We start from the raw sequence: 21,390 nt of genomic DNA on the forward strand, positions 1-21,390 counted from the left end.
TTCTATATGATTGAGTCCATTTTAATGTTAATGCAAATGTTAATAAAGCAGGTACCTTGAGAGATAATAAGGACAGGGGGAAAAAAAATTCGTTCTTAAATTTTTATTATTATTTTTGGTAGGTTCATTTGGTTTTAAATTAAAATGGCCTGAAAAGTACATGTAGTATTTTAGTGCTTAAAGAAGTCCAGCTAAAATCGCAGAGTTAGTTTTCTTTCAGCTCTCTCAAAAGCAAAACTAAGAACATTTTGGGGCTCAGCTTGGATTTCCCCTCAAATTTCTGTTATTTTCAGAGCCATCAATGTGAAATGTTCAAACCTGATGGAACAAAAGAATTTGAAGTCTTACTAGAGTAATTAATAGATCTGTGTTTTCCACAGTTCTGTCTGATGGAAAACGTTGTTTTATAGAATGACTGTCACTGGTGCCCACAGTATCCGTGGAATGAAATAGCCTTAAGAAAGCTTTCACAAGAATATATAGTAACTGAATGCATTATTCTGTATGGTTTAATGATTTGCCTCACTAACGCATTTAATGAAGATACCCTGATTATTATACAAATCATGGCATTATCTGAGACTGGTTTAGCTCTCCAGGCTATATTTGGATGTAGAATGACCTTGTCCTTGTGAGAGGAGGTTTCTTGCCTTCACAGTGAGAAACTTGCCATTGCTTTTATGCAATACCTGCATCTTCATGATTAAAAATGATAATACTGTATTAGAAATCTTAGTTATTTAAGTTTGTGTGATGTGGCATGACATCAATATCATGTTATTTTTTAAGACACTGGTAATTATAATGCACCATGATGAAGTTGATCCACAAGACTAAAAATTAATGGAACTATGTTTATAAGATCCCACTGGATCTGTTGTTTGTAAATAGAGAAGGACTCTTGGGCAACGTGTTGGTCGGAGGTCGCCTTGGGTATAGTGATCATGAAATAATTGAGTTTACTATCCTTGGAGAAGTTAGAAGGGTGTTGGTCTCTTCTCCCAAGTAGCAAGTGTTAGCACAAGAGGAAATTGCCTCAAGTTGCACCAGGGGAGGTTTAGGTTGGATGTTAGGAAAAAATTCTTCCCAGAAAGGCTTGTCAGGCATTGGAACAGGCTGCCCAGGGAAGTGGTGGAGTCACCATCCCTGGAGGGGTTTAAAAGGCGTTTTGACGAGGTTCTTAGGGACATGGATAAGTGCTAGAGTTAGGTTATGGTTGGACTCAATGATCCTGAGGATCTCTTCCAATTGAAATGATTCTATGATTCTGTGATTAATTACTGTTAACTAATACTTTGCCTGAACTTTAAAAAATCTCCACCTACTGAAAATTTTCATTGCATAATTCATGCAAATTTAGGTCTTAAATTTATGAGATCATATGCCATACAGTTGGCACTTCATATTGAAACTGTGCAGTCAGAATTCCATATAAAATGTCATTGATATAGTATCAGCAGACATGAAGTTATATCCTAAAAGTTGCTACAGTTTCAGTAAATTTGATTACTTCTTCTGGAACGGACTCGAAGGTTTTGGGAGACAGCAAAGCAAACCTGAGGGACCAGCAGGCCCCGCAGGGAAGCTTCCTGCGCTGCGTTGGCTGCTAAGCAGCCAAAAGGTGAAAAAAGTGATTATTCCCTTCTGCTTGGTGCTCGTCGCACCACAACTGGATTATTGCATCCAGTTTGCAGCCCTCCAGAACAAGCCAAAGGTTAAAATACATGTATCATTCTTCTGCATTATTCGTATTTGTCCATAGATCTAGAATTATCTCCCTGGAGACTTTTCTGTAGTTCTTAATGCTCATGTATCTAAATGATTCCATAATAATAATCTTTGTGACAAACAGAACTGCCAAACATTTAAATCAAAAGTTTCCACAGAATTGGGATCTCTATTTCATAACAATAAAGACCTGTTTTCTTCAGCACATGTAAATATATAACAGTGCAACACATTATTGCAGCTGTAAGTGCTCACCACTGCAGTAAATTATCAGAATATCAGGCAAAAAATATATTAAGGAACATTCATGTAGTGACTAATTATTAAATGTGCCCGCTGTGACTTAGCAGCACAGGAGAACTCCTTTGCATAAGTAGGAAGACCTGCAGCATTTAACTGATTTACCCTTGAAAAGATTCTTGCTCTTTCTGTATTTTATGACACATTCAGGAATTCTGTAACTGAGACAGGAGTCCTACAGAAAATAGCCTTATCTGTCACATAATCCTGATTCACCTTTCCAGCAAGTCCACTCTGTACCTTAATTGAGGTAGGATTCCTGCAAGAAGGTAATATTCAAATACATAATCATATATTGTATCACATTACAAGAGCATAGTGGAGCCAAATTTAAGTTGTTTATCACTCTGACTTATTTTAACTTCTAAAAGGTTGACTTTGAAACCCCAATATTGGCATTTTAATGCATTTAAGTATGTAAATTTCCCATCTAGGAAAATAATCCTATTTACAAGCAGAGACTCTATCATGTGATATTCTAACAGGATTAATCAAGAGGATTAGAATCTTTAGATCCACCACATTATCCTCTCCAATTTGAGCCGATACTTAAATCTCAGAACTGGGAGATGGTTGGGCAAATAGAACGCTACAAAATGGAGATGTGGCACAGAGCATGCTGACATCTCAGCAAAAAATACATCCGTGAAGAGAGTGGGTCATGCTTAGTATAACAATGCAGGAGTATTTGTTTAGTAACGACTTTCTATTTTGAGTATTAAGAATTAAGTTCTGTAAAGGACTTCTGTACGCAGGTATTGTGTTTGTTAATTACTGTATAATTAACAATGTGTCATGTACCACTCTAGTATACGTGTGTGTGCATAAAGACATATACAAAACTATTTCACGTTTCTTATCCACAGCCAGATATCATCTGTTTTGCTAGAGCAGTTGGAGTGGCTGGTACTCAGCTGGCATAAGAGGAGTAAAAAGTTCTACATGAAGAAGGAGACTAAGCATGATAAGAATATTTGACACTAAAATGATATTATACTAATTGGGTAAAAGAAATCATAAACTTAATCAGAGTATACTTAAAACTATAGTTATGTAATGATCGAAAACCTCTTGCACTGAAATCTTAAAATTCAGTAGGTATAATTAACAAGCCTATGCCATCTAGTGGGCATCAAAAAAGTTTCCGCCTATTCAGGATTTCCCATTTACTCTCTATTTTCATTTGCAAAATACAAGTACGTAGGGAGATGAGGATCTGCAGTTGAAATTCTCAATGTCCAGATGCCAAACGATACTTAAATACCTCTCTAGTCTTCTTTTACGGAATTAAGATCTTTTATGATGACCATCTGTGCCAAGGTAAACTTAACATACTTCAAATCTCATGAGAAAGGAAATGGCACATAAATACAGCTCTGCTGTTAGCTTGGTCTTCTGTAGAACTTTTGCTAGTAAAGCCTGTTGCTGGACACATTTGTATTAATAATATATATAAGAAAATCAGTGGGCCCAAGTGAAGCTTCTTCAGCTTTCATTTCTGTCTCTGAAAATTGCAATTAATCATAGTAATCAATAAAACACTCATTTGTATTTAAGCTGTTAATAGTAGAAACTTTGCATTACAGGTTTTTCATAATGCCATGTGTAATGATTCCTAATCTAATTCTTACATCTGCTAATTACCATATAAATGTTGGTATTTTGCGTAAATGTTATGAATGATAGTGTGAGGCGTTTTTAACATTTGCCAACTAATCAAAATAATAGTCTTTAATGCTCTGAGTTTGTGGTTTCCTTGACAGCAAGACTTCTTTTAATTATATTCACACAAAAAAATGTAAAAAATATTATTATTGTTCTTAGCAGTTTTCAAATAACTGCTCAACTGAGGAAGAACTTAGAGATTATACCATATAAAAGCATTAATAAGAGGCTTTTTTATGTGAACTATAATCACCCAGCCTGTCAGATGTTGAGCTTGGTTATACCTCACGCCTATAGTCTGACTAGAGACAACTCAACGTAGTGATGTCTGTAAATACCCAGCCTAAAGTGAGAATCAGACTTTGTCTCATTAAATTGGTAACAGAGGATGGAATTACATTGGCCAAGGGACTGGTGAAGGAATTTAAGTTGGAGGAAGGAGAAGGAATATTTGCAGTGCCCAGAGCAATGTCACTCTTAGAGCCACCTTTTGTCACCTGCTATTCGGTACCTCAGGTCAGTGTAGCCAAGAATGTTGTGTACTATACTACTAATATTGTAGTAGTTACACAAGCAAAACAGTGCCAACTTTAAAAATTAAGTTAAAATTGTTGTGATATGCTTTTGGAACTATTCCAGTGATTTCTAATTTAAGTTGCACTTGTCAAATAACTTCATTCTATAAATTAAACTTTGCATAAATTTAAAATCTCTAAGAGAGTGGGCAGGGGAACCACAAACAACTAGGACTTCTTGAATCAAAAGCTATCTGTGAGAACAAACTGCAATAGCAGTGAAATACTTAGAATTGACTGTGAACTATAATGTAAAAATAAACATAAGGTTTAAATTTAAATATTGGCAATTCTGTTTTTTGTTAGGTGGAAGGCAAGCATTAACTATTAATGACTTGTGTTGATTATAGGAAAAATATAGCAAAGATTAGTAGATTGAGATGGAAAGTACTTGGGATATGGTTGGTTTTAGAGTAACTTGACAAAGCAGTTCCTGTAACTAGAAGTGACTATTTAGAGTTAAGACTATCTAAGGAACTTTTTTACTATCTACTTCCAAACTAAGCAAACCTGCCACTTATACTCCCTAGAACTTTCCATATTGCTTCTGTTAAACTCAAATTGAATGAAGATTATAATTAAGGATTAAAAATATATTGTATCAAATTTAGAAAACATTATTTTATTTAAGTTTATTCAAGAGATCTTACGGTCTTATGGCATTTGTATTTTAAATATCATCCCCAGTTGAATGCAATTACTGGCTCGTTATTCATCTCTCTATTCCTTCTCCTTCTCATTTATGAATGTAAAATAAAATTTGGATGAATTCATTTTCATCTTCAGAATCAAAGTTACAATAAAGATATGAGACAGTTGTAACGCATAAGTTGGCAGTCCTCTATATTTCTTTGAGTAAGACATGAAACAGTCATCTAAATATATGAGAAGAGGTGGTGGGATCAGACTCTTATATCTTTAGCTGATCTTTGGAATAAAACTAACAGATACTCCATAAGACTTCCAAATTCAGCCAAGAAATTTTCAGGTGTGTCGACTCAATGTTATTGAAAGGATTTACATTTCGAAGTCATTCAAGGCCTTTACAAAGTATCAGGCTCACAAATGTATTATAGATGTACTCAGATTGGTCGGAATCCACCTGTAAGTTTATCCGGCAAGAATCAGACTGAAAATTCAAAATGTATTTGAAACCTGTAGCATGCTGAAAAATCATAGAGCAGGTCAGTCTTATGTATTTGTAGACAAACTGAAATAAAAGGATTTTTTTTCTATTCTTTGTACTTATTTTATAGTGCCTTCAAAGCATGCCACCCCAAAATAAAGAGCTTCTACTTTGCAACAGACTGCCTTGAAGAAATGAATAGGTAAGCTATGTTTCTTCTTTATCATGGTATATTCTTTATCATGGTACTCCAATAATTGAAAATAATAGTTCATCTCACATAGAAATAAGACTCTCGGAGCTTGATGTGATGCTGATTGACAGTGTTCTCAGTACTTAGTCCTCTATTAATTTCAGTATATACATTACATTGTGTGGCTCAGTTTGCTGAAATTTTCTGTCATGCCACATGTCACAATTCTGCAAAGGGGTGTTAGTGACATCAGTTGTGTTGGTCTCACCTATGTTTATCAGAATTTGTGTTTGTTAATGGGCATAAAGTGTATCACACTTCTAATTTTTTGTTGATCAATAAATGCTAGAAATAATGTGGCACAAATGTTCTGGTATATAAAAACAATGCATACTACCAAAGCTCATACTTAAAAGTACACCCACATGATAAGATATTGTAAAGTCAGCTCTACTGACAATCCACAGTAACATGACATGTCATGACCTAAAACCAGAGAAAAGCAATGTGAAGCATTTTTTAACAGGAATCGAACTGATGAGATGCATTTATTTTCTGTGCCAGAATTTAAAAAAAAAAAAAAAGTCCCCCCTCCAAAAAAAACCTGAAACTCAACAACAACACAAACCCCAGTAGTAATTCATTTTATTCATCCCATCACTATCCCAACCAGAGGGTAGCACAGTTCAGCTGTTGGCATCGCTGCGTGTCCTCAGGTGTGCTGGGAGGACATTCGGAACTCGGCTGGACACGGCCCTGGACACCCTGACCCAACATCGAGGCTGGCCCTGCTGTGGGTGGGCTGGGGGACTAGGTGACCTCCCGAGATCTCTTCTACCCTAAATTACCCTCTGCTTCTATTTTGTGATTGAGCGATGAAGGCAGAGGTTAGATAAAGGTGGGGAGGTACCTTTGATGCTCAAAGGCAGAGTCAAATATTCTACCTCCTCCTGTTACTTTGGTAATTTGTTTATTTCCAGCTGAGATAAAAAGCAAGGGCACACGGGACAATGTTACCATACTTCAAAGTCTTCCCTGGCGTAGACTGCCGAAGCTTTGAGATTTAGTTAGTTCTTTCTGTTCGCAGACTTGGACACAACTATCTCAGGATAAAGCTGAGAATATTCTTTGGAATAATAATGTCTAAAAATTATGTTTAAATGGAACGTTTATATTCTGTGGCTTACATGGCCCTTCAAGAAAACCTGTATTGATGTAGAAGACTGGCTGCATGAGAACAGTTCAGGCTAGTTCATCATCCACTGATGACGATGATGAGGTTCAGTCCTCAGGAGTATCTTGCTGTGGCTAGCTGCCATTTACAGGATATAAATTTGCTGAAAAATATTTTTCCAATGTTAATAGTGTTCCATTGTTCAGTTGTGTAATGTGACTGAGATTTGTTTTGCCCCAAAACCGACGTGAGGATCTTCTGCTATTTTTAGCTAAGCCTGGTCTCTCCCATGATTTTAGCCACTTGGATAGCTGTGATTTGCTGAAGTGGCATTGATCATATCTTTCTATTATGCCATAAAATGTTCCGACTCAAGGAAAACCAGGAAGCCTTGACATACATTCAATAAACTGCTCTTACAATATTCATTGATTTTGGTACACCGGGGAGCGAGGAGGCTGTCTGCGTGACAGTTTACTGCCTCTGCGCGGAGTCGCAGCTGGAAAGGTGCCAGGATGGATTTTCATATCACGCTGCCATGTTAGTCTGGAATTTATGAGAGACATTTTCCTGACTTTTGAGTCTGCTTCCCAGGGGAAAAGACAAAAGGTGAACTTCCTCTTGAAGTAATTTTTTTGGCAGTGTTTTTCATTCAGAAATGCTGTTCCTGTAGAGTAATTGTAATTCTCTCCCCAGCCCAAATGATGGATGACTGTGCTGCCTCTGTAAAATCCCCGGGCATCCCCTGCAGCATTTAACATGCTTCCTGGAGTTCCTTTTCACAGAAACCCTGTGCAAAATTTGAAATGAGAAACAAGATTCATAGATGAAAAATGCACTTAAAATACTAATTTCAAAAATCTCTGTCTTCCCAGCAAATTGCTAGCCATGTTATCTGAGGAAATAGGGCAAATACTCTGCATGGTCTCTCACATTCCTGCTGTCACCACAAAATTTAACTGGATTTTCCATGCTGACAGAAGGATAGATCTTTCACGCTGAAAAGTAAAGGAGTTCTAATCTGGACAGGAACATAGCATTTCATTATTCGCTATGACAGGAAATTATACCCTTTCTTCAATCGCATTTACCACCAGTTTTTGTTTTTAACAGCTATTTTTATGGTTTCTAACTTCAGATTCGCTGTTTAATAATTTTTTCCACTCCAGAATATTTTAATCTGCCTTTAATACCGCATTGCCATTGAAAGAGTTGTACACCAATAGGTAGTAATTGATTTGTATGTGGCAGATAGAGTTACTCTGCAGCTGAATTTTGCCTGCTGTGTTGCACGGTGCAGACAGACTTCGGTTTGCAAAATTAATGCTCATGCTGTTTTGTCAGGTCTTACATGAGCATAGTTGTGTTCTTAGAAATGAATTAATAATGAAATAGATGAGCTCATCTTTCGCTTGCCACGGTCACGGGGCGCTCCAAGCTTGTTAAAGGCCTTATTTCCCAGAAGTGCTTCATCTATTACCATATCGTGCATAACCTGTTTATGGCTTTAATACTCCTAAGGAAAGTAGCACTGAATTTAATATTCAGTTGTTTTACGATATCTACTTTATTTAAAACTTTCATGTGATTGAAGTATGCAGTGCATTTACAATTTCCTCATGGACTCCAAATATTAAATTAAAAAAAATAGTTTCTATTTTAGGCTGAATAATTCGATCACATTTGATTTGAATAACTGGGTTAACTTTGCAATGTTAATAACTCTCATAAATCTTTTGCATTCATTCCAAAAATAGAACCAATATCTGCTACTCACTGAAACAGAATGATGATTGATTTTGTAGGGGTCACTTCCAATATTTTCCAAGTAAAGACCTGAAAGGTTCTAACATAATATTTCCCTTTACTTCGATTTGCAGTTTGCTTTAATATGAATTAAATCTCTATTGAGTATAAGCAAATTTCAGGGTGCGTATCCTGTGTATTTTTATGTAGGGAACATAACCAAGTTACTCAAGGGTCTCCCTAAACCATCCCATTCATGGCTGAAGTTCATTCAGCTGTCTTCCTTAAATTTGTCACATGTCAGTCCCCTTGACAGATCTTGGCCAACTCAGATGGTGGGCCAGTATTAGGGCATCTTTCACACTGTTAATTTACTTTATAACTAAAAATTTCAGACATACACCCCTGTTAGGGATGTCCCCACTTAAACAAGAGTTCTTGGAGAAGTGAGCAGGAGGGTAATCATGTTAGACCTGTCTGTCCTAATTTAACTGTTCTTTAATAAATAGAGATGAATAAATTATTTAAGAGCTCTTACTCCCCAGTCCCTTAGCTGATGAAAAGCAAGGAGAGAATTATGCAGGATATGAAAGGCACTTTTCAATCAGAAATCCCTGAAATGGAGCTTCCCAATGGTGGTGTAAGTGTAAGTAAACATCAACAGCAGGTTTTCCCCTTCTTCCTTTAGATTCCTAGAAACTTGTTTCAAATCCAGGAAAAATAGTCCATGCCCGAGGCCACTTCACTCCTCTAATTCATTGTTCTCACATAAAAGCTCACAAGTTGCAGCACAGGTAAAACAATTTTCTGATCAGAATTAGCTGCAGGCCCTGGAGACTGGATGAAACCATGATGTGAATGGTGGGGAGAATACTACACTAGAAAGTCCTGGTACAGAGCTGCGAGTCTTCAAAATCTGCTTTTCTTGCCTAGCCACCTAACTCCTCCTTTCTCCAATTTATGGACCACTTACTATAGACTTGTGAACTACCATATCCCCCTCAATACCGCTGATTTATAGCATTACACTGAAGCAGTTCAAAGGAGTTTGCAATACACAACTGCAATTATCCAACACGCAATCCAAATGAGCATTCAGGTGTGAATTCATCCCTAACACGCTGGAGTTAGGATTTGCGGTGGCTTTCTGTACTAGTTGACATTACAAAATTAACTGAATCAAATTCTGCTGTAAATAATACCATTGTGAATTGGTGTAGTCTTCTGGGAGTCAAACAGTTCAACTGCATTCAATACAGCAGATTTTGTGATTACAGTGCTGTAACTCAGTAATAAGTGCACATGCATTACAGTCACATATCATGATGTTATAGTGGAGATACTAAGTTACCACTGCAAAATCTGAAGTTTTTAGTAATAGAAATAAGTAATAGATGTAATTAAATAAGTCAGGTATTTAGCAGTATTGTTATTATAAAGTTATTGTACATATATTCTCTGTAATAAACAGTTATATTTATACAAGAAGATGCTATTTTACTTATTACCGGAAGGGCAATTTATTTCAGAAGTAGCGAACTTTTTTGTCCATCATTGACCAGGACCGGGGGGAGGGGGAAAAAAAGTGCATTTGGTTGACAGAATGAGGTTAAAACAACAATAACAAAACACAAACAAACAAAAACTCCTCCTCCTGTGAATTACACAAAGTAGATGCACATGCAAAGAGGGTATAAATTGCCACGTTTCACTTGTCAACTCTTAAGCTCTCTGGGGCTTTTTTCATATTTTTCCAGCCTGACAAATCTAAGACGACAATGCATTAAACAAGATCAAGACAGTCAGGTCAAATTATCAAATCAGAGTGTGCTTACGGTTTATCCCATGAATGATTTTACTTAACAAATTCCAGCAACTGTGACAAACAAAGTACTAGAAATACAGGCTGCTGAGAGCTGATATATTCGGAGAGATGAGCCCATTGAGGAGACTCTGCTCGGTGTTTTATTTCACTGTGACACATCAGTTAGTTACATTTTTGGGCTTCTCTTGTGCTGAGAAAAATTAAGGCATCGTTTTTGCCCTAACTATTACAGGAACAGGAACCTTTATTCTGTCAAATCAATATATTACCTGTACAACCTTAGAAAATAGTGAAAATAATGTATGTTAGGAGCTAAAACAGGAAACATATTGATTTTTCAGGTGTCCACTAAGAAAGACTGGTCAGAAAGAAGCCAGCTTAAATACAAAATGAATTCTAAATATAACTCTGTATTGCAAAAAATTTTACAGGGAATTCTGGAATCCAATTATCCCACTGATGTAAAAAAATATAATACAAAGGTTTTAATCAGAAATTAAATATAAATTGAACTGAATAAATGTGATGTATGAAACAGATGGTTCAAGGGAATCTATATTTTAATAGACTTAAAAATAACTTGATTAAGTCAAATTTGACTTCCACTTCCATTCCTTTTTTTGCCTTATAACCAAGTGTAGATGCAATCTCAAAAGCAAAGACAGACATATTCCTGCTCTGAAACATTTATAATACAAACCCGAGATGATGTACAAGTGCAACGATTAATTGATGAAAAGATGCAAGACAGACAGGAAATACATAACTATTTATTTATTCTATCCTTTAATGCCTTGGTATTTCATTGGTTTCATTTTAAGGGAAGATTTAACAGAAAGAAATAGTGAACACAGACCCTTTCTTGGATTTATCTATTGTCAGGATATGCCCGTTATTTACTTTTTCACCTGAATTAAATACTTTCTTCAATCTACCAGCCATCTGGTATATGCAAAAAGTTTATCCAGCATTGAGGATATTAGCAAGTAAAACTGATTTGACCCACAGAAACTCACTACTTCCTGACCTGCTCTCTGTGGATTTATGGAACAGTTTTAATTATAACCCTAAAAATAAGTCTTTGACCTATTTTTTTTTTTAATGGCTATCTTCTTGACTTTGGTTTTTATTCTCCTGCACTGAATGTCATAGTTCTCTCAAATGTATGATAACTGAGATTGTCCAAGTTGGTTTGGTTTTCTCACTTGCGCTGTTTCACTGCAGACTGTAGAAAGGAACAGCTAAGGGGGTGAAGGCTGATCCGCTATGAAAACTCCTGTGGCCTTCAATCCCAGAACCTCACAGGGACCTTGGACTTGGCTCACCACCGTACTCAGCAGCACTAAATTATAACAGTCAGCAAACAGAAATTTACTGCATTTATACCATGAGTGGTGGCATATTCTTGTTTTTCATGCAGTGTGTTAGGACAGCAAAGCGAAAAGAAATTGTTTCCCTGCTGTTTGATCCACTTTAAGGTTGCTCCAGTGTTTTTATTACACGATCAGTAAGAGAATGTGCTCCTGACTCTGGACAATTCAATTTCAAGGATGTCTCACTCTTCAGTAGCAAGTTTTGATTATTGTCACAGCTATTTAGTTCATCACTGCCCTCGGTGCCTTTGCAACCATCACTTGCCAGGCCCGGGGACAGAATCTGACTCTTGGAAGAAGCTCTGGGCTGTAATCCCTGGTACCAGCCAGAATTATCTCAGTAAATTTAACTGAACTTCCTACCATGCAGCTCTATTTCATCCTGAAGCAATGGCAACAGTGCCTGTTTGTAGGCAACATAATTAACTAAAGCCAAGTCTGACTTCTTTAGCATTTAAACTATTGAGACAAAGTACAAAACTTACTAATGTATTTAGATGACTTTACTTGAGGATTACCTTTCCCTGCATTTGGTTCATTGAGGTACAGGCAATAAAAAGTAAAGAATACGCTTCTTGGTCCCTTCTAAGTTGTTATATCTTATGGAGATGTTGTAGCAGAGTATCCTTGGGGTATTCAGCACAGATCTATGTGCATCACAGTTAATTTCTACCTCAGATGCAAACCCTGTGGTTCCTTGGGTGACTTCCTCAAACTTGGTGAAATGTGCTGTTTAAGTTGTTTAATTATTGAAAGAAAAGAGATGTTGAAATTATCAAATAATCTGGGGAGATGTCTCCAAATTGTGCCTCATGGGACCAAGATACATCGAGATGTACATGTAAGTTTTCTATACACGTAACTGCCAGAATATCTCATGTCTTTTTGTGATCACATGGAATTCAAAGAGCTATTAGGGGAACAGCTCTATAAACCAAATCAGGCAAATGATCTCCTGGGTTTTCTTCACTATTGCTGCTTGTCAGATGTCACATAGTCTTGCACCACCTGACCTTCAATTAAACATGCACTCGTCGATCCCTCGGGGAGTCCCATTCTGACACAGATTCCCGTTGTCTTCCTGAAGCCTTGACGTTTGCCTACGAGGCATTAATGCAGCATTCAGAACCAAATGGCTGAATTTCCAAGCTTTCCACAGAGAACTTTTTATAACCTTCACTGCCTGTTTTCTTAAAAATGACAGTGGTTTGCTCATCAAGTAAATTCACCGAATTTACGTGGTGTTCCTTTTGAACAGTTTGCATTTCCTTGAAAAAAAACCTGTGAACTGTAAGAAAAGGATCTGTAACCTCAGCACTTCTATAAGTCCTGATTAACCTCAAAAACATTCACCCGTGCTTTTTTAAAAAACACAAAACCTAAAATTGAGATTCTTTTTCTTTTGTCAGGAGAGATTTTATCATTATAAGCCACTGAATGTCATCAGATAACCCTTTTTGTTGTCTTCACAAAGAGCTGAGTCTAAATTGCAGTAAATGAAGTAACAAAGTACTTGTAATTATAGCAGGCAATCTTCATGCCCTTTGAAAGAGAAAAACCTGAGCAGTCTTAGGGAGATTTCTTTCTGCTAATTCCAGATTTGGACATCAAAGCCATATGAGTAAAGCTGATACTCTGTCTATGCTAAGAATATCTGTGTTCTCTTGAAGGTTAATAGTAACATTTTGACTATTATCTATATACACTTCCAAGATTTAAAACCTTCAAATTAACAATGAGCAGCAAGATAAATTTGGCAATAAATTTAAGACAATATAAGTTTCCAAGTGCCAACCACCAAAATGGCTGACTCTGGTTTAGCTTTGAAAATGGTAATGAGTCCTAATTTATCATTGGTGCTTAAGCAGAACCTTCGTTGAAGTCGCTGAGGCATTCCGCTTAATTGCCAAAGGCATATGGGAAAGTATGACTAAAGCTGTTTTGCTCCAATACTAATGAGTTTAGAAATTCAGGAACAACTATTGAAAAAACAGCGAATACAAATGCCTAATAATGAGCGAGGGGATGATGTCATTTCAATTACGGCAATAACGAATGTGCCTTTCAAGAGCAGCAAATGTCAAGTGATCAGCTGTTTGAATGAAATTACACTGATGCGCGCTGTAGAAAAGCTTTTCAGTGAACCTGTTAATACATTTTGAATTTACTTCATGATAAAGGTGAGTTATTGGCATGCTGATACAAAGTGTCTCTGGAAGCAGACTGAACCCTGCAGCTGATCTTGGTAAAAACTAATCATTTCCACTGCTGTCTCCAGTTTGCTGACTTCTTTTTTACTAGTGAAAGGCAAAGCAATATTATTGTATAATTCTTTATATTTTCAATTTTGCAAGTAAATTAAACCCTATAACAATTCCCTGTAAGAAGTAAATGTCGTTGTCCCCTTTGGACACTTAGGAAAGTCATAAGATATGTAGAACGATTTGCTGAAGGCTACACGATGAGTCAGTGTTATATCCAGTGTTCCAGATGAAGATCATGGCTCTGAGCAGCTGCAGAGCGTTGTGTAGAGCAGATCGATACATCCTGAACTCTGCGCTATTTTTAGTGGAGAGCTCTCTCTTCATTTTCTGCCTCCTTGCTGTCTATACCATCTTCCATATATTGTGCTATTAGACCAATAATACATGCACCTGTGTCCCTAGAAGCTTTTATTCTGTTCTATTACAAGCGGGAAAGAATTACACCGAATAGTTTTCTTGTTTTAATCTGCAAAAAACTTGTCCTTATGACACGGTGTGCATTGTTTACTAACATCTGTCCTGAAATCCTTGAAAGATGTTTTGTCAGCATACAATTCATCAATCAAAACCATCATTATTAACAAATGTTATGTGGAAATGTTAAAAAAGGGGCTGCTTCTAGAAAACACTGACATGCAATACCCTAGCAAATTAATGACTGTAAATAACCTAGTCACTTAAGGCAATACTTAAGAATGCATCGCAATCATTACAGATGTCTATTAACAGGGCTTTTTTCTTTGGTTATGTTTCTTTGTTGATGAAAATAAGCTGACTCTTGATTTTCCATTTGCTGAATATTAAGAAGTGAATTTCCTCTCTACGTCTTAGTTTCCTTTTTTCCTGTCTTTCAATTATATATTGTATAAACATCCAGTAATCTTGCATAAAGAAAACTCTGAAAGTATTTTCCCAAAACTAAACTATAATATCTTCCTAATGAATCAAAGAAACTTATTTTTTATCAAACTAATTAATTCAGGGACAAGGAAAGAAACCAAAACATCGGATATAAAATGCAAATATTGAAGTACTTTCAATTTGCCAAGTCTTGTTTTAGAAAGCTAAGATTCTGTATTTTAAAAAATCAAAGGAAAATAATGTTGATATCACAGCTAAACAAACCTAAACATTTATACCACCAGTATCATGAATCTAGCAGACTAGCAGATAACCAGTGGAACACGGTCATAGCCTGTTTCAGTTTTTTGAGTATACAAATTAAATATAAGTTGTTTCCTAATATGGGTTTTCATACAATTATTACCATAACACTACTTAATTTTATAGTATTTTGGCAATTCAGGCAAGTTCTTGAAATTAGTAGAAGTAGCAATCGAAATAAGTGCAATCTGCTCCTTTAGGTAATGTCTCTGGAAACCATCCCACACAAATAGTTTCAGATGCAGCTTAGAGAGGGGTTTGATTCTGCTAAGGTGGAGACAGAGCTGGACGTTCTCTGTCCTACACAGACTATTCTAAAAACTTTGTTTAGCATCTCAGTCGGTATACCTCGCTCTTTCTTGATGATATAAGGAAGATTGATGTCATGATTCTTCAGGTTTCTGGGCAGCAGAATAAAATGCAATGAGTCTGATATTCCAGCATCAAACACGCTCCAGCAGATGCGAACAGAAGACCAGAACTACATCTGCATTGTGTTATATATGAACTGGAACAGCCTCGCTTAAAACTATTAACCACTGAACACATCTGAATCATGATTTTAACAGCCTGAACGGCGCTCAATTTTTGGACTGAGCATCATCTCTGACTTTTCCGAACGTTAAGAATGTGTATGCCCTCACATTTACACTACGTGTTCCTCTAAAATATCTCTCTTCCTCATTTTTCATTGTTCTATTAGATGGATGAATCGTTTGGGTCTCGCAGCGATTGGTTACACCCCTGATGACAAGGACATTCATCCAGATGAAGGTAACGCTTCAGAAATTGTCATTAGAAGAGAGCGGAGTGCACATATGGTCGTTATTTGAACAAAGAGACATCATAACTAACATATTTGTTAACATATGTGCCATATCTTTTAAAATATCAGTTTTCCTAAGAATACATATCCTTTAAGAACTCTTAACGTATCAATATTCATTTGTGCCACCACCAAAGAAAATATTTTCAAACGAGCAATGAAGAGAATGCCAGGTTCAGGGTGGGGAATGTCCCAGGTCAGAGCCATCTGGTGCCATCGTCACCCCAGAGCAAGTGAAGACACCGCAAGCACAGGTCAACCTGCACTTCCGAACCGTTTCTGCAGCTCCTGAGCTCCGGTGCCAGCCTTGCCTTTTCACCATCACCCATGGTGGAACCTGTTATGCTAATGCAGTTAATTTAAACATTGGGGCTCGGCTCTACTTCACCATCGAGAACGAAGTTGCACTTTGAAAGCGTGTGACCAGAAGCCATTTTTACGCACAGCAGGAGCTGGGTGCCCAACCTGCTTGAAAGTTCTTCCACGTATCTGTGTATCTTAGGTACCAGACATATTCACAAATGTGTTCTTACCTTTGTACGCTGATGATATTTTTAAAATATGGGACTCCCTTTCTTGTGGAAAAGCTCACGAGTGACCCCGGGATGTTTTGCCAGCAGATTACTGGAGTGAAAGCGACCAGGACGACACCGAGGGCTCCCTAACCCTGAAGCAGGAAGGCTCTTCCACTCTGGGTGACACCTACCACCGAACACCCTCAGTGAGTTATAGATATTGCATTTGACAGTAGGTTACCAAAAATACCTGTGTGCCTTGATTTGCCTTTCCCGTGTTTTGGAATATTTAATTATCATAAAGGCACAACAAAGGCTTCGTTGTAAGAACGAAATCACTGCTGATCCTCAGGAGCTGAATGTTTCCGCAACAAGCCAATGATAAGGGCAGGAGAGGTAAATGTCTCCTTACATAGATGTGTCATATGACATGGTTTGTGGGATTTGGGAGACTACAGCTAATAATACAAACAGAATATGCAAATGTTGACTTTACTGCAGAATATGGAAAGAATGTGGTGGATGGGATAGTTGGTATTAACCGAGACTGTTTCGCAAGTACAAATATTGGATACTGGATGCTAGAGATTAAGACCAGATCACATTCATGCAGTAATCATGTTTTAGTACAAACATTTTTTTAAGAACGTATCTTTAGAGACAGGGTTTTTTTTTTTACAGTATGAGGCATTTTGTACAATACCATAGTAGAGACAATATTTTCTGTTAGTATCATACGACGTTCAATAGCGGACAAAAGTGCTTCTATTATATTGTGTACAGACAGGTTTGGGTAACTGAGGGGAAAAAAAACCCCAAACATTTTGTATATGAAGAGGCTCTAGTAGCAAATACGAACGTTTCTATTATACGGAACATAGGCTGTGATAATTATTTTGTTTCTAAGCGCAGATAGGACTGTTCTCTATTTTTCTTTCAGATTTTTCTGCAACGTGAATGACATGATCCTCACACAGCCAGAACCAAAGAAAGAGTGACTGAGACAACAGCATCACATGGGTGAAGTTCAGACTGATTTTCACCCATGTGATGCTGTTTTATCAACTGGGAAACAGGTTAAGCCCCTCCCTTTCTGTTTTTCCACTTTTTTGCCTTTCTTTTTGTTTTTGAATTAAAATTATTTGAAGACCAAGCAGAATAACTTAAATAATTTGAGAAGTTCAGCAGTCCCCCTGAAATTCAAAAATCTTCCTGGGTGCTGAAGTTGGTTTATTTTTGGGTTTTTTTTGGGTTTTTTTCTGTTTGGCTGGATTCTTGTCCCCTGGAAAAAAAAAAAAAAAAAAAAAGCAAACCCAATTATGGTTTCTTTTGGGGCCTTTCATGTCTTGAGAGCAAACTGCTGGACTGAGTGTAAACTGGACAGGTCTTCAGGAAACCTGTACCAGTATTACACTGTTCTTTCCAGCAGGAGCTGCTCATGGGCAGAGAATGTGCAAAACAAGAATAGGGAGTGGTTAAAACATAGCACCTGCATAAAAGTTCTCAATGCTAATTATGTTCTGTTTGCAGAGGTTCATATTGTGACATACCAAAACACACACATCGGTCCATTTTATTAGTATGTATCGTATAATGTTCTATAGTAATTCTCTTGGGTCTGTTCAAAACATTGTCTTACAACCAGATGGTTTTGTATCTTTTCAGGTGAATTCTTCCAGTCCATTCCCTGAAGCCCAACATGGTCGACACTTTTCAAGTGAATCAACGTATTCTCATTCTTCTGCCGAGGATTCTCGACAAGACGTAGCGGGAAGCACACACTCGTCAGGGTGCAGGCCTCCCTACCGAGAACGACGCTCGTGGCAGGACCTGATCGAGACGCCGTTAACCAGTTCAGGGCTCCATTTCCTCCAGACTGTTCCTCCTGAGGCGGAGTACATGGGTGGCCGGCCCGGAATGTCACCGGACAGACGAAGACAAGCAACGCTACCAGTACAAAGATGTCACAATTATGAGCAGGACGGGCCTTTCCCTTTGGTGGAATGTCCAAGGGGACACAGCGCTCACAGCCGGCCACAGAAGCAACGTAGTCAAAGTCTTCCCCGAAACAGAGACGTCAGGGGTAAGGGACGTGTAAGGTCCATAGAAGGAACAGATGACAAGCCAGAAGAGAAAGTTCCGCTTAGAAGGCATAATAGTTTCTGTGCAGAAGGTAAGATTTTGGAGACATTCTGGTCCTCTTTACTGCCATTGAAAGCCAGGGCGATATTGCCATTATTGTCAGCAAGGTTTTTGTGGTTGAACTGTTATATGTTGGCAAATTCATCAGTCACTGCACAGGAGTTTGCACTTCAAATGCTTGGATGTAGGTAGCTTTGGGGCTGATTAAAATGCTCGTTTTATCAAAAAAAAATTGGAAGAACGTGTTATAGAGTTACTTTATACATTAATTTTCATTACTGCTTGCTGGTTTTAGAGACTTCATCTGAATGATTAGATTCGTCCTTAGGTTTCTTTACCTATTTTCTTCCAGAAAACATAAAAGAAATTGGAGAAAATACAGATGGTCTGCAAGAGCTATATAAATCTCTGGAACAAGCTAGTTTGTCAGCTTTCGGAGAGCAGCGTCCTTCCACCAAGCAGGAGTTCCGCAAGTCTTTTGTAAAGCGATGTAATGATCCAGTTATCAATGAAAAGCTTCACCACATCAGAGTTCTCAAGAGCACTTTAAAAGTAAGGCTTTATCATTAATTTTGTGCATAAGCAATAAAAACTAGTCAAAGTATAATCTGTTAATGCTTTCCATGGATGAGCCTTTCTTTGTAGCTCTAGAATTAAGTTCTAAAGAAACTAAAAATACTCGAAAGCAAGTATGTTCCAGTTTAAGGAAAAAAAAACCAACAACACACAATAATTATTTGTCCTTCTTTATAGACATCTGGTAGAAAGTGCCAAGGACTAAGCTGCTAAACAGTTTAAGCTGTAATAGTTCCTGAATATGGGTAAAAGATTCAAGCGTCCATAGTAGTTTCCTTACCCCTTTGCATGAAAATGAAAGAAGAAATAAAGTGACGAAATACAAAATATAGCATAAATTTCATTTTGATATGTACTGTGTCTTTCTGGAATTTGATAGGCGAAGGAAGGGGACCTCACAGTTATCAACAGCCTTCTGGATGATCCCAACTTAACGTCAAAGAAGTTTAAAGATTGGAAACTAAAGAACTATGAGTTTTTCCTGGACATTTGTGAGTACAGTGCTGCTGTGAAATCTCAAAACGGAGCCTCTGAACTTGCAACCTCAGCACCTATGCTGACACACACACACTCGTTCATTGAAACTCACGTCTGACAAGACTCGTATCCTGAAAAATTGCTGGGTGCCGTGAAAAATTGAAAAAGACAAACACTGTAATATTTATTGATAAAGTACTCAGCAGTACTGTAAATAAGTTGGGTAAGAGAATAGTGCCACAGGATGCCTACTACATTGCATGATAAGACAATATTATTCTTCATGATTTTTTTTTGTTTGCTATTATCAACCGATGTCCGTATCAAGCTCTGCATTAGAAAGAAGCAGTGCAGAAGTGTGACTGAAAATAAATACCAGTATATTTAAAGTACTGTACTAAAACTAAGCTTATAGTATGAGCTCCTACAATCATTTTATATATTTAGATATATAGAAAGACATATCTATGTATATAAAATGTAACACGGTAGTTGACATTTACTTTTTAAAATGCCCTAAAGTTCACATTTTCACACATTTTTTCTTGAGAAAAATGTAAAATGAAAACAAAGATACACTGGCCACTCTTAGAGATGAACATTTATTTTTGCAACATTTCCAGGTAGTGACCATCTTTGCAAATAAAAGGACAGAGTTATCAAAATGTAAACTCGATCCCTATGGTGTGCCTTAAAATGTACACTGTACATCTAGCAAATAGATCCCAATCTGGCCCTATGGGCATACTGTACATGCCATTTAGGTACTGTGTTTGTAACATACTGTGCCTGCCTTTTAAATGAATGCATAGAAGCAAGCAGGTATGGCACAGAAGTTGAGATATGAGTAGAACAATGTTGGTTGTTCACTAATGCTGCAACTTAAACTGATTTTAGTATAATTTGAAGTATTTCATGGTGAAAGAAAAACTTCTGCGCTGAATATGGTACGTACTGCAGGTTTTCATAGTTTCTTCACTGTGAATTTAAGTCACACAGGACTGTGAGTCACAAAATTCAAAAAAGCTCTGATGCTTCAAGGATAGGAATTAAGTTTAAAAAAATCCTGAACTAATCAATTAAATTCTCCAATAGACTGACATCTAGAGCTGAGTAAATTATTCAAAATTACATAATGTCTGGCAATAATTTTTAACTGTTAGTAGTACATTAGCAAGTAGGTGAAGTTACTCAATACATCATTTGAAAACCAACCTGTACTGATTGGTTTGGGAAGACACACAAGTCACATAGTGTATTTCACTTCCTTGCCTGGATGCGAATGATTTCTGAGAATCAGATTTTAGAGAAAATGCTTGTATTCTTGGGGGAAAAAAAAAAAAAATTGCTCTGAATGCTCCTGAACATAAATTTCACACACCCGTTCACGATTTCCTTTCACTATGCTTGCTTGCATATTTCTAGAAAGCAGAACAAAGGGGATGTGGATACAGTTGAAGACAATTCACTTAAACACAGATATTCACCAATCATTTTTTCACAAGATAAGCCTAGTCATCTCTCATACATCAAGAACTGTAAAATTCATACAGTTCACTATAATATAGGAAAAAAAATTATTTCCATGAGGTCCTAGTATCCAGGAAGAGAGGTAATTATTCCTAAAGCCAGAACTGGGTGACATTCTCCTGTTCAGCCTCCACAAAGCGGCTGTGGTGGGCTGGCCCACCACAACACACTCACTCCCACTCCTCAACAGG

General features: G+C 37.2%; 1 protein-coding gene across 1 annotated transcript in view; it reads left to right on the top strand.

Moving 5' to 3' along the window:
* LOC135993388 (connector enhancer of kinase suppressor of ras 2-like) overlaps window positions 1–19,787 on the top strand; it is a 171,855-nt gene extending 152,068 nt beyond the window's left edge. Inside the window, exons 20-25 of the mRNA XM_065643217.1 lie at window positions 5,525–5,596; window positions 15,837–15,907; window positions 16,577–16,680; window positions 18,140–18,647; window positions 18,969–19,168; window positions 19,572–19,787. Of these exons, the coding sequence (XP_065499289.1) occupies window positions 5,525–5,596; window positions 15,837–15,907; window positions 16,577–16,680; window positions 18,140–18,647; window positions 18,969–19,168; window positions 19,572–19,787 (1,171 nt within the window). The remainder of the gene's footprint in view (window positions 1–5,524; window positions 5,597–15,836; window positions 15,908–16,576; window positions 16,681–18,139; window positions 18,648–18,968; window positions 19,169–19,571) is intronic.
* The last annotated feature ends 1,603 nt before the right edge of the window (window positions 19,788–21,390 follow it).

The sequence above is a fragment of the Caloenas nicobarica genome, chromosome 12 (genome assembly GCF_036013445.1).
Source record: "Caloenas nicobarica isolate bCalNic1 chromosome 12, bCalNic1.hap1, whole genome shotgun sequence".
NCBI classification, from domain to species: domain Eukaryota; kingdom Metazoa; phylum Chordata; class Aves; order Columbiformes; family Columbidae; genus Caloenas; species Caloenas nicobarica.